Source organism: Sarcophilus harrisii, chromosome 3 (assembly GCF_902635505.1).
Source record: "Sarcophilus harrisii chromosome 3, mSarHar1.11, whole genome shotgun sequence".
NCBI classification, from domain to species: domain Eukaryota; kingdom Metazoa; phylum Chordata; class Mammalia; order Dasyuromorphia; family Dasyuridae; genus Sarcophilus; species Sarcophilus harrisii.
In genome coordinates, this window is record NC_045428.1 from 197,177,500 (window position 1) to 197,192,659 (window position 15,160).

General features: G+C 34.3%; 1 protein-coding gene across 1 annotated transcript in view; it reads left to right on the top strand.

Annotated features, from left to right (window-relative positions):
* Positions 1 to 11,348, top strand: part of VEGFD (vascular endothelial growth factor D) — a 48,612-nt gene extending 37,264 nt beyond the window's left edge. Inside the window, exons 5-7 of the mRNA XM_012546069.3 lie at positions 5,934 to 6,034; positions 9,440 to 9,635; positions 10,541 to 11,348. Of these exons, the coding sequence (XP_012401523.1) occupies positions 5,934 to 6,034; positions 9,440 to 9,635; positions 10,541 to 10,670 (427 nt within the window). The 3' untranslated portion in view covers positions 10,671 to 11,348. The remainder of the gene's footprint in view (positions 1 to 5,933; positions 6,035 to 9,439; positions 9,636 to 10,540) is intronic.
* The last annotated feature ends 3,812 nt before the right edge of the window (positions 11,349 to 15,160 follow it).

Sequence of the window (15,160 nt, forward strand, 5' to 3'; positions counted from 1 at the left end):
AGAATAGTGATAAGTTGGGAAGTGTTCAGAGAAGAGCAATTGTTGTGAAAAGCCTAGAGTCAATGTCCCAGGAAAACTGGTTGAAAGAATTGAGCATGCTTAATCTAGAGAAGTCACAAGGAGAACATAAATCTGTTTTCAAGAACTTGAAGGGAACTTGAACTTGAACTTGTAGAGAAGGTATTATGTTTGTCCTCTGAATAGAAAAAAATAGAAAAATGCGTAGAAAGTCTCAAAGAGGCAAATTTAAGCACTTTTGTCAAGAAAAACTTACTGAAGAACTGAGTTGAATTTATTTAAAAAAAAATTTTAAATTTTATTTAAAAATTTTAAAAAAAATAATAAAAAACATTTCCCAATTGATAAATTATCAAAAGTGCCCAAAAGACTACAAAATCATGCATATTCTTTGACCTAACAATACCACTACTAGGTATGAATCTTGAAAGAAATTTTTTAAAAAGGAAAAGGACTTATCTGTACAAAACAGCAGCTCTTTTCTCAGGGCAAAGAACTGGAAATTAAGGGGATGCCCATCAACTGGAGAATGGCTGAATAAACTGTGGTATATGATTATGATGGAATATTATTGTTATATAGGAAATGAGCAGGATACTCTCAGAAAAATCTGCAAAGCAGAGTGAAATGTACTGTGTACAAAGTAATAGCAATGCTATGGGATGATCAATTATCAATGACAATTTTATATATATAGAATGACTTTGCTATTCTCAGCAATACAATTATTCAAGACAACTGAAGGCCTTATGAAGAAAAATGCTATCCATAGTCAGAAAAAGAATTTATTGTGTCTGACTATAGATGGAAATATACTCTTTTTTTTTAAACTTTATTTTTTGAGGGTTTTTTGGGGGGAGATCTATGTTTTCTTTCACAACATGATTTTTATTTTGCATATTTTGCATAACTTCACATGTGGCTTCTTAATGGGATTTGAAGATGGGGAGGAAGAGAGAGAATCTGGAATTCAAAGTTTTAAAAACAAAACTAAAAAACTGTTTTACATGTAACTGGGGAAAATAAAATATTAAAATTTTTTTAAAGTCCCTAAAAATGTAAGTTGCCCCAAATGGAATGGACTGCATAAACCTTGAAGTTCTCTCCCCTTGAAGGTCTTCAAGAAGAGGTTGTGTGACTTGTCAGGCATGTCAAGATTCCTCTTGTGTATTAATTGGACCAGACAGCTACAGAAGGATCTTCTAGTTCTTGAATTCTGTGATTTGATAAGCCTTTTATGTTCCCAGAAGGAATGTACTTGCTACTAAAAAATTCTAAGAAACACACATGTCTACATACATATAAGAAGAAGAGTCATAAAGATGAAAAGGCATGAAATATAGCAATCATAGTTTAACAGGTTCCATAATATCAGGCTAAGAATTTTTTTATTTTATTCTAGAGGCAATAAGTAACAATTTGAAAATTGTGAACAAAGTATTTCTATGATTATATCTAGTTCTTAAAAATAACAGTTTAGCAGCTTTTTTGAAGTATAATTGAAAGGAACAAGAAGAAACAGAGACTCATTTGGAGGCTTTTGAAATAATTCTGTAAAGAAGTGATAATAGTCTGAACTAGGATAGAAGCTTTGTGAGTGGAAAGAATGGACCAGATGCAATAAATGATGTGAAGGTCAAAATGACTAAACTATAGAATATGTGGAGGAGAAAAAAGGGAGTGTGAAAAAAGACAAAAATATAAATTTCAGTGACTGCATGAATCATATGCTTATAGAATGAAAACTGAAGGGGATTGTAGAGGTCATTAAAAGTCAGTTGAGGAAACTGAAACCTCAAGAACTAAACTATCTTACCGAAACTCACACAGGTGGCAAAGATAGAAAAGGTGATCTTAATAGAAATGAGGGCAGTTGAGAGGAAGAATAAATTAGGGAGGAAGGAAAGGAGCACATGGGGCTTATTGTAGACATATAGAGTTTGACATCACCATGGACATCATGGACATGGCATCTGGGACTTGAATTCAGCAAATAACTGTCTCAGGTGAGGATTTTTGGGGGGGAAAAAAAAGAGTTTATTTTCACACTGAGAAGTAACCCTGTGAGAGCCAATTCCAAATGGGAATTAGCAAAAGTTTGGATACAGAATCTTGTCTTTTATTAGCTTTCTATGGTTTGGGGTTAGGGAGAGATTTAAGGCTAATTTTCAAATCAATAAAGGGTGGTGATTGTTTCTCAGACCAAAATGATTTCCAGATCAATTGGGAAGTGAGAGTTTCCCATGGGAAATCAAGTAGCTTTCCCAAGGGAGATTAAAGTGGGTGGGGATCATTTTTAGGAATTAAAATTCCTAGGACAGGTGGCCCATCCTCCACAAAGATCAGGGGACACAATTCTATTACATCAACACCAGGCTAAGAATTTTGTATTTAATTTTAGAGGTAATAAGTAACAACTTGAAAATTGTGAACAAAATATTTCTACGATTTCTATGATATCCTAGGAAGGATAGAAGTAAGGATGGATGGAAAGAGGGAGGAAAGGAAGAGAGGAAGGAGGAAAGGAGAAAAATAGGGAGTGAAAGAGGGAGAAAAGCACTTTTTTATGATTACTAGCTTGAATTTCTTCCACTGAGAACTACCTGTTTATATATTTTGACTAGTTATACATTAGGATTAATTCTTGTATATTACTATCAATTCCATAAAAATTTTGTTTATCAGATTATCAAAGAAATTTGAAGAATTTAAGTACCTTCTTCCATTCTCCTCTAATTTGTTTATGATGTGACCTTTTCTAGGCCAAACATCTATTTGGATCTTATTTTGGAATATACTAAGATATATTGGTCTAAATTTAATTTCTACTTGACTTTATTTTAATTTCCCATCAGTTTTTGTTTAATAATGAGCCCTTTACCCTAGTACTTGCCATGCTTGAGTTTATTGAGCACCATGCTACCACAGTTATAGGATTAAATAATCATAGATTTAGAATTGGAAGGGATCTTCAAGGACATTGAATCCAATCTGCTGATTTTATAGGTGAAGAAATTGAGGAACATTTGGATTTGTATCTTTGGGAATTTATTCTACTTATCTGTGATGACAGCGTATTTTAAAGTCAGCCTGAGTCAGGAATAATCTCCAGGTCAACTCTGGGTTGTGATTAGTTTAGGAATTTCCCTAAGGCCAGGTTAAAGGGTGGGGAGTTATTTTGGGAGTTTCTGAAGGTCAGGTGAAAGGAGTAGAGAGGTATGTGGTGAGCCAGAATCAGGAGATTTAGAGTTTTCTTACCCAAGCCCCCCACAAAGATCAGGGAACCAAAGAGTCCTATTACATCAGTAACACTTTATAGTTTAATTGATAATGAATGGTACTACCTCCCTAAATTAAAATGACATTGTCATTATTTTATTAACATAGTCCCCAAATGAACAATTAACTTCTCTAAAATTACTTAATCCTTTTTTTATTTCTATAGAGAGTATTTTATAGTTATATTTATAATTCTTGTGTGAGTTGGTAAGTGGACCCCCTACCCAGATATTTTAATATTCTGTAGGAATTTTTAATGGAATTTCTTTTTCTGTCTCTGTTAGATTTTGCTGGTAGTACCCAGAAATGCTAATGACTTGGTGGGTTTATTTTATAAACTACTACTTTATTGAAATCACTTTCTATTAATTTTAGTAAAATTTCTAAGATTTTCTAAATAAACCTTTATTATCTGCAAAAAATGATAATTTTATTTCTTTTTGTTTATATTTATTTCCTCAGCTGCTTTTTCCTATCTTCTGGCTATATCTAGTATTTCTAGAAGCATAGTAAATAATGGGAGTTTTGACAATGGACTTGCTTTATCCTTAATCTTATTGGAAAGAATTCTGGCATTTCTCTATCATAGATAATGTTTGCTCTTAGCTTCATATCCAAGAAATGTACATTTATTCTTATACTTTATAGAATCTTAAAAACATAAAAAGGTATTGTATTGTGTTAAAAAAAAAAAACAAAAAACTTTGTGGTCTCTGAATGCAAAACAAAAGATGTTGGTCTCTGAATGCAAAACAAAAGATTTAAGAAAATTGATCTCTAACAGTGTGGTTCAGGGCCTATATGCTACCTTTTGTGATATTGTTGAGGTCTCGAACCAAATGGTGAGGTGTAGACCACATGTTGAGGTCTACATTTGGGGTACCTAAATGAAATTAGGGTTTAGTTAAGGTCTAGTGGCAGGTTTGGGGTACAGGGAGTCAAACAGAGTTCCCCTGCAACCCCGTTGGATTCGGCGCAAGGATACGGCGGTATATGAGGTCTAGTAGCGTCCCAATAAAAGCATTTATTGGCCCAGAGAGCTAGATTAATAAAAGAGGTTTATTACTGAGTTTAGAAGTAGGAGATAGGTGAAGCTAGAGATAAGGAGGGCACTGGACAGAGGGTCCAGTGGACAGAGGGTCCTCACATGGCGATCATATTTGGAATCTCTGCAAAGAGGGGTTCCCAGTGTGGTCCTTTTAAGTAGGAGACTTAGCTCAAGGGGCTTTGGGGTGTAGCCCCAAAATTGGCTCAGATCCGGGTGGGGCTGGGACAGGTCCGGACCTTCTGTTGGAATTCAAAGGGACCAGGATTTGTGAGTCAAAGGGTAATTTACATTAGCTAGGGGGGTTGGGAATCAAAGATGGGAATCTTTCCCGCATCAATATCTCTTTGTAACATTTTAATTCTTGTGCCTCTTTTTCAATATATCTGACAAACATTTCTCTTCTTTATCATCTTGCCAATAGCAGTGATAATGCAAATATATAAAAATTGCCAAACATATTCCACTGTTTAAAATGGATTTCATAATATCTAAGACCTTGATTACGCAACCCAGCATTTTTACAGACAACTCAAATCAAAATAAGTCCATGATCATGAACTCAAAACAGAAGACCAGCTGAAGTCGGAGTATCTTTTTGTCCAGAATTAAAACCAAAAATCTCCATTCTACTTATTTTTGCATATGAAATTTTTAAAAATTTTAGAAAATGTTTGATATTTTCCTTAAAAGCACCTAACTGTATTTGTGTCATCATTTTTTTTTTTTAAAAGAATACATTATTTTTATTTCTCTTCATATTCATTATGGAGAAAACTCAATTACTTTAAAAAAAAAACATTTATGCAATATCAAAGATCATAAATATCTTCTAGTTGATACGGATTCCCTGTAGCAATTTTTGACCTTATCATTAAAAAAACCATTTCTTTTATTTCCATACTATTCTCCATATGAATCACTTCTAAATACAGAGTTTTTCCTTAGTACAACATGATGGTACATACCTATAATCCCTTCTAATGAGCAGGTTGAGGCTGGTAGACAGTTTAAGCTCAGAAGTTTTGTGCTACAGTAGGACTAAAGCCCAGTGAGTATTTACTTCAGTCTGGCACCATAATAAACCTCTGCAAGTGGGAAGTCACAAATCTGACCAAGGAGGGCAAACCAGTCCTGACTAAAAACAGAGCAGTTCAAAGCTTCTTCACTGATAATCAGTGAGACTGGGCATGTAAATAACCTCTGTCCTTCTATTCTAGGTGAGCTAAAGAGCCCCGATATAAAATGTTAACTGTATGCAGTTCATTCATTCAAAAGCATTTATGAAGCACCCATGAAATTCCAGAAACTATACCAGATATTGGAATACAAAGGGAGATGCAAAGGAATACATAGACATACAGACAAACACACACACACACACACACACACCACATACACAATCTCCATATACCAGTTCCTATGTTCAAGTAGTTTATTTTTTATAGTTCCTACAACAGAAATTTTTTTCTAATGATGAAATATTGTCTAAAGACAAATTGTTTAATGTATAAAATATTTTCTATTTGAATGAAAATTACTCTAAACATCGAAAACTAACTGATAGTTTTTTTTTTTTTTTTTTACATAGTTGTCCCAACACCAAGAAAGTTTGTCTGGGTGAATTGACATGGGATAGCAATAAATGTAAGTGTGTCACACAGGAAGAGAGTCCTCTCAATGGGATGGAAGGTAATGATGAGATCAGTAACCATACAAACTTCTTTTTCTTTGTTTCTTCAGTTTGCAGATAGTTTAAAGGATCCTTTAAAAATAGTTGTGAAGTTGGAAAGTATTGTCCCATGAAGAACATTTCAAAATCAAGCACTATAGACTACATTTCACTGAGACAGATTTGCTCATCTCAAGAAGTATATAGAACATTCTTGCCTTCTGATTTTTCTCAACTCTATCATGCTAAAACTTGCCAATAACTTGTAAAAACAGAAAAAAAATTTAGAAAGCAATAATCATGCAGAAAGTTAAATTAAATGTAAAACATTGATACTGGGAATTAGGAATAACATGATGTGGGCCATCTTCATGGAACAAAAACTATAATGATTCTAGGGTTTTTGGCCTAAAATATTTGACTATAAAATTCACATCTTTCAGGTTTGGCATGATACTCCATACACAGTTGCTTCTTCATAATTATTTGTTGATTAATTAATACCAAATATATGTGTTTGGGATTTGTATTCCCAAAGAAAATGTACCATAGAAGAAAGAAAAAATATACAATTTAAGAACAGTATTTTATCAATGACTTCCATAAAAAATAGCAAAGATTCAACTTAAAGATGTCTTGCCTTGGAAATCTGTGATGACCGCATATTTTAAAATCAGCCGGAGTCAGGAATTCAGATTAAGAGAAAATCTTCAATCTTTATTCTCAGTAGAGGTGAAGAAGGATCAGAGGTGAAGGGGAATCGGAGGTGAAGGGGGGATTGTGATAGCAATGTGTGCAGCTGTGTCAAGAAGCCAGCCAGCCATCTCTTTCCGCTTCTCTCTCCACCCCTCTGCCTCCACCCACCAAAATCGTCATTTCTTATATAACACATCAGGACTTGCACAAAGAGTGGGCAGGGGCCATTCTTTCTCCAAGCATATATATTAATAGAGTATGGTCCAATTACTAGTTAGCCTCACGTGCTTGGGACCTCAGTGCATCAACTCAAGCCCATTACAAAATCCAAAATGATCAGCACACTATCTGTAAAGTTATTTGTGCCTTGATAATCATGATGATAAAAATATTATTATTTGTGTTGTTGTCCCCCCAAAAGGATGAGCTCCTAGAAAGCAGGGGGTAGTGTGTTAAGTAGGTTTTCTAATTCTTCCAAACTTGGTATAGTGCTCTGCACACAGCTGGTGCTTCATACATATTTATTATTGAATTAATACCAAATTGATAGTACAAGTATCTTCTAACATTATATATATATATATATATATATATATATAAAATGAAAAAAGAACTGAAAAGACTTGAAATGAATAGGTCCGCTTGGTTCTCTCCTCTCTTCTTTCCTTTATGGGCTTTGTCATGCCTGGATTATTCCCTTTGCCTCTTAGAAAATCAAGATTAACTTTCATGCCATTTACATAGAGTCTTCCCCGATTCCCTTATCTGTTAATGCTTACTATGTTCCCCTCAAATCATCTTGTGCATATTTATCCATAGGGGTAGCTAGGTTGGTGCCATAGTGCATAATGTACTAGACCTGAATTTAAGAAAACTCATCTCCCTGAATTTGACCTCAGACACTTACTGTGTGACCCTAAGCAAGTCCCTTAACCCTGTTTGCTTCCGTTTTCTCACCTATAAAATGAGCTGGAGAAGGAAATGGCCAATCACTCTAGTATCTTTGCCAAGAAAACTCCAGATGTGGTTGTGAAGAGTCAGATGAGACTGAAAAATTTCTAAACAACAAAAATTTGTATAAATTTCATATATTTGTCTACTACATGTTGTAGTCCTTCAGTACATGTAAGCAACTTGGGAGTAATAACTGCTTTTTGATTGTCATTGCATCCTCAGTACTTACCTACAGTATTTTGCACCAGATCAATGCTTTATAACTGCTTATTGGATAAATCTGCTCTCATTTTCACTGTTTTACATGTGATCCTTAAAATGATTGAAGAATCTACTAGCTCAACCCCCCCAAATCCAAACACTGTGGTTTCTTGTATTCTCCATATCTTCCAATCAATTATGTAATTGTAAAGAAATGGACATATAGAATGAGCTGCACAAAAGCTCTCTTGTTCTCATACGTTCAAGAAGAATACCCATAAAGTGTGTATTCAGATTTTTCTTAATATTATTATATTAAATAATATTATAATAATATTACAATAATGTGAAAGCAGGAAAATGGTTAAATGATTTTTACATCATCCCAGTCACTTTTTAAGAAAAAGATAACAATAATATCTGAGATTTCACCTCTTCCCTTCTTTCCACTCTGGAGAAAAGATTCTTCAACGCCCTCACAATTAGGTCACTTTTAACATAGACTTACTGTCTCTACAATTCATCTAATCAATCAACATGAACTTATTAAACATCATGTGCCAGGTACTGTTTGAGATGCTAGAGATACAAAATAAAAATTTTAATTTTCTGCTTTTTATAGGGGGAAGCAAATAATCTAGCTGATCTTTAAATCTTTGGTGAATTTCTTTTTTTCAGGGCTATTTCCCCATCTCCCCCCAGACCTAGTTCTAAAATTGTGATGGTAGAGTCCAAATGTAAATGTGATGGCTCACCTGCTCTGAAGAGGAAAAGATCTTTATCTTTTCCAATTTTTTCATTTATTTGTTGTTCATATAATTAATAAGCATATGACAAGCATTTTATTAAGTATTTATGTGCCCACAACTACAAAGAAAGGTAAAAACAGTTCTTGTCCTTAAGGAATTTGCATTCTAATGGGGGAGAAAACATAAATATAAGTAGGTATGTATAAGATATATATAGAACAGATGGAAATAATCTTAGAAAAACTCTAGTAGTTGGAGGTTTTTTGGGGGGAATAGATTAGAAAAGATATCCTGAAGAAAGTTAACACAAGTTAAATCTTAAAGGAGGGAAAGCATTGTAAGAATGGGGAGACTAACAGTGCAAAAGCACAGTGGTGAGAAATGGTGTATCATATCTGCAAAAAACAGCAAGTATGTGAGTGTTGCTGGCTCCTAGCGAGCTCAGAAGGGAATCAAGGATTAAAAAAAAAAAAATTGGAAAGGTAGTAAAGGACCAGGCTTTGAAGAGTTTTGAATGCCAAAGAGAAGAGTTCATTTGCTTATTGAGTTCTGGGATGATATGGTCAGATGTCATCTTTTGGAAAATCACTTTCGCAGCTGAATGAAAGATAGATTGGAGTGGAGGGTAAGTACCAATAAGTAATAAGGATCTGTGCAGGAATTTGAATTCAGGACTTTCCATTTCAAAACTGAAACCATTTCCATTAGTTATTCTACGATCACAATGCTTATTTTATAAGGGGGTTTATTTTATGGGGGTAGAAAGGAGAAAACTAAGGAACTCACACTATAATATTCTATCTACATCTTTCTGTTCCTGTTTAGAGCACTCCCATCTTCAGGAACTGGCTATTTGTGGGCCTCATAGAAAGTTTGATGAGGACCACTGTGAATGTGTCTGTAAAATGCCTTGTCCTGATGATCTCATTCAGAACCCAGAAAACTGTAGTTGCTTTGAATGCCGAGAAAGTTTAGAGAGTTGTTGTCAGAAGCAAAAAATATTCCATCCAGACACCTGCAGGTGAGTACATTTCATGGCTGTTATGTTTTTGCTAAGTAGTCCTTAAAATAACTGTCCATTTTATTGATTAGTACTTTTTGAATTGTTTTTTTCTCAGTAACTGAGAGGTAGCCATTGAATAGTGGGTAGAAGAAATTAGGATGACATGAGTTCAAACCCTTCATACATTGACTGCATATCCTGGCAACCCTAGGCAAATCATTTAACCTCACAGGGTATTAGGAAGTTCTCTGAGACTACTAGTTTCAAAGAAAGTGTATTATATAATATAATGTGTTATTAGTTTTTTAAGTAATAGTTCTTTGGATTGAGTCATATGAAATGAGTCAAAATTTTCTCAGTCTATCATTAAAAAAAATTTGTATACATTATTAGAGCATCACTTATAGCAAACAGTAATGAGGATCTAAGTCTTTGATGGGAATGAATTCTCAGACCCCTATGGTATTGTATTTAATTGAGAAACCAAGAAAGCTTTATCCAGTTTATTTTTAATTCTGAATCTGCAGCATAGACTAGGTTTGATAAAATAGATAGTTGATAATTAAAAAACTTGAAAAGCCACTGGTTGTTTCCAGGTATATAAGTGCCTTGGTTCTTCCAGACTTTTTGAGGGAAAAAGAACTAATTGGTTTATATCATGAAATAACAAATGATAAAAAAGAATAGATCAGACAGCTAGAATATATTGTTTCTAAATTATACCTCTGACTATTCAGAGTTTAGATATTAATATTTTAGACAAGTACTTGGCAAATACATAATGAAAAATGAAAATTAGAAAAAGCCAAAGATATTACTTAAAATTATGCAGCAAGAAGTTTCAATTAGTTGGGATATGATTCCTTTGAATGTAGACTTCTGTCCTGAGTAATCATGGCTCCTATTTTCTTTTTCCTTAACAGCTGTGAAGACAGATGCCCTTTTCACATTAGGACATGTGCAAATGGAAAATCAATGTGCACAAGGAACTGTCGCTTTTTTTTGAGGGACAAAAAAGGCCCCCATGGGCTCCTTGGCAGAGAAAATCCTTGATACAATGTTTATCCTTCTCCAAACTCCTACCTTTTGGGGTTTTTGTAAACAGCATGCTGCTTTGTCAAGTTGCTGTCACTTTCCAAGCATTAGTAAAAATGAGTTAACATCTCTTCACTTAGCAAGAGTAAAACAAGCTCACATTTATTTATACCATTAAATAAGCTGCCAGAATGGTTTCATTGGGGCATTAATACTTGTCCAGTGCCACAGGATGCTTATGGGGTGAAGGACTGGAGAAGGAGCCTACTTGGAGCTTTTCTAATTAGAAACAAAATGGATAATTTGCAATGGAGTGTTGGTTACTATGCAACTGTTAAGGAAAATGGACTAAATCTTTGCTAACTACAACTCTTGTGGAATATTTCAATTTTTAGAATTTGATTTGAAATATGTTCAACACTGACTTTTTGATCTATTGTCTAACTTTTGATTATTAAATTTGTAAAACTACTACTGCCTGATGTATCATATTTAAATATATTTAAGTAAATAAAATTATCAGTTATTCGATCCACACACTCTCATTTGTTATAGCAGTTTTCCCAGTTCTAAAATAAGTCAACAAAACTGGATTTGATGTTCTTAATCTTTCCCATGTCATGGACCCCTTTTGGCAACCTAGTGAAGCCTATAGACTCCTTTTCAGAATGTTTTTTATATGCATAAAAATAGGATCACAAAGGAAATCAGTTATACTGAAATAAAGTTTTAAGGTTTTTTTGTTTGTTTGTTTGTTTTGGTTTTTTTTTAAGTGCAAAAACCCTAGGTTAAAAACCCCTGGACTATATCACTATGATTTTGTGATGTAACACCATTCTCCCCCAAAAGTCACCACAAGCTAATGTGATTGATATAGTCATAAAGGTTAATGTTTGAATTTCTTGAAATCATGTCAGCTGACTGGACATGATGGTACATATCTGTAATGTTCTCTGGTTCAGTTTTCTTAGAGGTCTCTGGGAGCAGCCTTCATTTCAGTTCAGCAATCATCACATGAATAGCCAGGGGTTAAAGTCTAAATCCTTTATTATCTCTTTCAAAGTCTTGTCTCCTTTCCTGGGGCCCAATTAGCTTTCTTAGAGGCCCATCTCGCTCCTTGGTTCCAAGAGCTTGAGCTCCCGCCTGTCTTCTCTGCCCTCTGTGAGCTTCTCCAAATGAATCCTGGCTAAGGCTCCTAGCTTATATGCTCTATGCTGAGTATAAACCAATCATTATATCACCAGGGAACCATTATTTGTTGTAAGATTAAATCAATCATACTGAACCATGCTAAACTAGATAACCATTGTCTCTATCAATTCCACTGATTTAGTACCTTGTTTCAAGTTCAAAGTTCTGGCCCATAACGCATATCTGTTATCCCAATATTAAAAGTGGCAGATTACTTGAATTTGGGAGTTCTGAGTTGTTGTGAGACTAAAGCTGAATTAAGTCTGGTGCCAGTACTGTGAGCCCCTGGGAATGAAGGTACTTTTGGAGGTTACCTAAGCACAAAGCTGCAAACCAGCATGGGGGAAAAAAGAGCAGATTAAAACTTAAGTCAAACAATATTGGGATCAGGTTCTTGAATAGTCAATGAACTTCCATTTTAGGAAAGATTGAAAAATCCAATCTCAAAAAATTAAATAAAACACACACACACTCTCTTTCTCTCGTTCTTCTTTTTGTATATGTATGAACATATGTATATATCTATCTCAAAAATTGAAAACACATATATGTACTCTATCTATCTATCTACTTAGCTATCTCTCTATGTGACCTAAGTTAATTTCTGATAGTTTTCCCTTTTAATTTTTCTTTTAGAATCACAGATCATGTATCTATTTTGTCTGTTTCATTTTTAATTACAGGAAACAGTATTAAACTAACAAGACAAAATAGAAAGATGTCATATGAAACATTTTCTACTCTTTTGCAGAGTACAGTCTTGAAGAACTTCACTATAAAATGTAATGTGGAAATTCCCAAACTTTCTTAGTTTGTATTAGCCTTAGTATCTTGGTAATTTTATCACAGTGCCCATAGGCCAAAAGAACTACCTAGCAGTTACATGTATTAGGTCTGAACAACTTAATAAGTATTCATGTATTAATATCTTAGTAGCTGTTTGGGGGAAAAAAAGCCATAAATTAGAAGAAAAAAATAATACTTTATTTCATTTTTTTTTTTGATAAACAAAATTACTAATGGGATGTAATATTTGGGCTAGCTTTCTGGAGATCCTCCAGAAGGGCCTTGATCTCAGCAGGACAGACAAGAATGAATGGACAAGAGAGAGAATTGACAAGAATAGAGTCCAGAGTCTTTATTGTCTCTTACACAGTCTGTGTCTATCATAGTCTGATCCAGTCCCCTCTGCCAGTCTGCAGGTCTGCCATTCTCACTTCTTAGTCTGACTTTGTCCCCAGTTTAAATACCTTATTACAATTATATCAACTATAGAACTATTACATCACCATACTAAATACTAAGTATATGTAAACTAGATAATTATTGTCTCATCAATTCCACTGAGTTAACACCTTGTTTCAAGTATACTTCTCCAAAGTTCCATCCTCTACATCTCCCACTTTCTTTTGTTTTAGAACACAGGTGGATCATGCCCTTCCTGACTTTTCAGGAAGGAAGATGAAAACACCAAAAAGAAGGTAATCAAACTCTCCCTGACTTCTCAGGGAGGTGAGAACACCAAACCAGATTTTGTTAGCAGGTTTCCTCTGGACAGAAGGGTCTTACTTGAAACACATATACATAAATCCATCAGCATGGGAGGTATTACACAAGCACATAGTAATATAACACAGGCTAGTAGTGATGTAACAAACAACATGAATCAACATGAGGAATTATTCATGTTCATAAGTCCTAGAGATAGTCCAAAACTAATCTATTGCCCATTACTTCATGTGTCAGGGAATCCAATGATTCCTGCAGATTTTGAAGTGCTGCAGCAGTCTCATTAACAATTTTTGATGTTCATGGTCATGGTTTTTCAGTGGCACACTTGGGTCTTTTTCTTTGTTTTAAGGGTATTCTCCATCTCTCTTTAATAGACAAGGCGAATACAGCTTGTTGGCATCCATCTGATTCCTTCTCCATCTGTAGAGATACAAGCAAACCCTCTCACCCAAGCAGTTAACCTATCTGGTCCCTTCCATTCTCTACTTTCTGGATCTCTCCACATCATCTGGTGATTATCTAAAGACAGTAGAGCTCCTCACACTGGACACTGTCCTTCCATCATGTTATAAAACCTGTATTCTCCCCAATTGTAATACCTTTCTCCCATCAGATTGCTTCTTAGCTGATTGATCATGTCTGATTACTGAACTTCTAAAGACTCTCTAGGTGTAGCATCAACTGCCTCAAAGCATCTCAAGAATACCTCAATATTTTCATTTTCTTTTTTTTTTTTTATTATATTTACAAGATATATGAATGGGTAATTTTTCAGCACTGACAATTGCAAAACATTTTGTTCCAATTTTCCCCTCCTTCTCCCCACCCCTTCCCCCAGATGGCAAGTTGACCAATACATGTTACACATGTTAAAGTATAAATTAACTACAATATATATACACATATCCAAACAGTTATTTTCCTGTACAAAAAGAATCAGACTTTGAAATAGTGTACAATTAGCCTAGGAAGGAAATAAAAAATGCAGGCAGACAAAAATGGAGAGATTGGGAATTCTATGTAGTGGTTCATAGTAATCTCCCAGAGTTCTTTTGCTGGGTGGAGCTGGTTCAGTTGATTACTGCTCTATTGGAACTCATTTGGTTCATCTCATTGCTGAAGATTGATCATCAGAATTGATCATCATATAGTATTGTTGTTGAAGTATATAATGATTTCTGGTCCTACTTATTTCACTCAGCATCAGTTCGTGTAAGTCTGTCCAGGCCTTTCTGAAATCATCCTGTTGGTCATTTCTTACAGAGAATTGTCTGTTGATATCCTTTGACTGTTTATCAATTAAAGAATGGCTTGATTTCTTATAAATTAGAGTCAATTCTCTATATATTTTGGAAATGAGGCCTTTATCAGAACCTTTGACTGTAAAAATGTTTTCCCAGTTTATTGCTTCCTTTCTAATCTTGTCTGCATGAGTTTTGTTTGTACAAAAACTTTTCAATTTGATGTAATCAAAATTTTCTATTTTGTGATCAGTAATGATCTCTAGTTCTTCTTTGGTCATAAATTCCTTCCTTTTCCACAGATCTGAGAGGTAAACTATCCTATGTTCCTCTAATTTATTTATTTAATTAAAAAAATTTTAATAGCTTTTTATTTACAAGTTATATGCATGAGTAATTTTACAGCATTGACAATTGCCAAACCTTTTGTTCCAATTTTTCCTCTCCTTCCCCCCACTCCCTCCCTTAGATGGCAGGATGACCAATACATGTTAAATATGTTAGAGGATAAATTAAAGACAAAATAAGTATACATGTCCAAACCATTATTTTGCTTTACAAAAA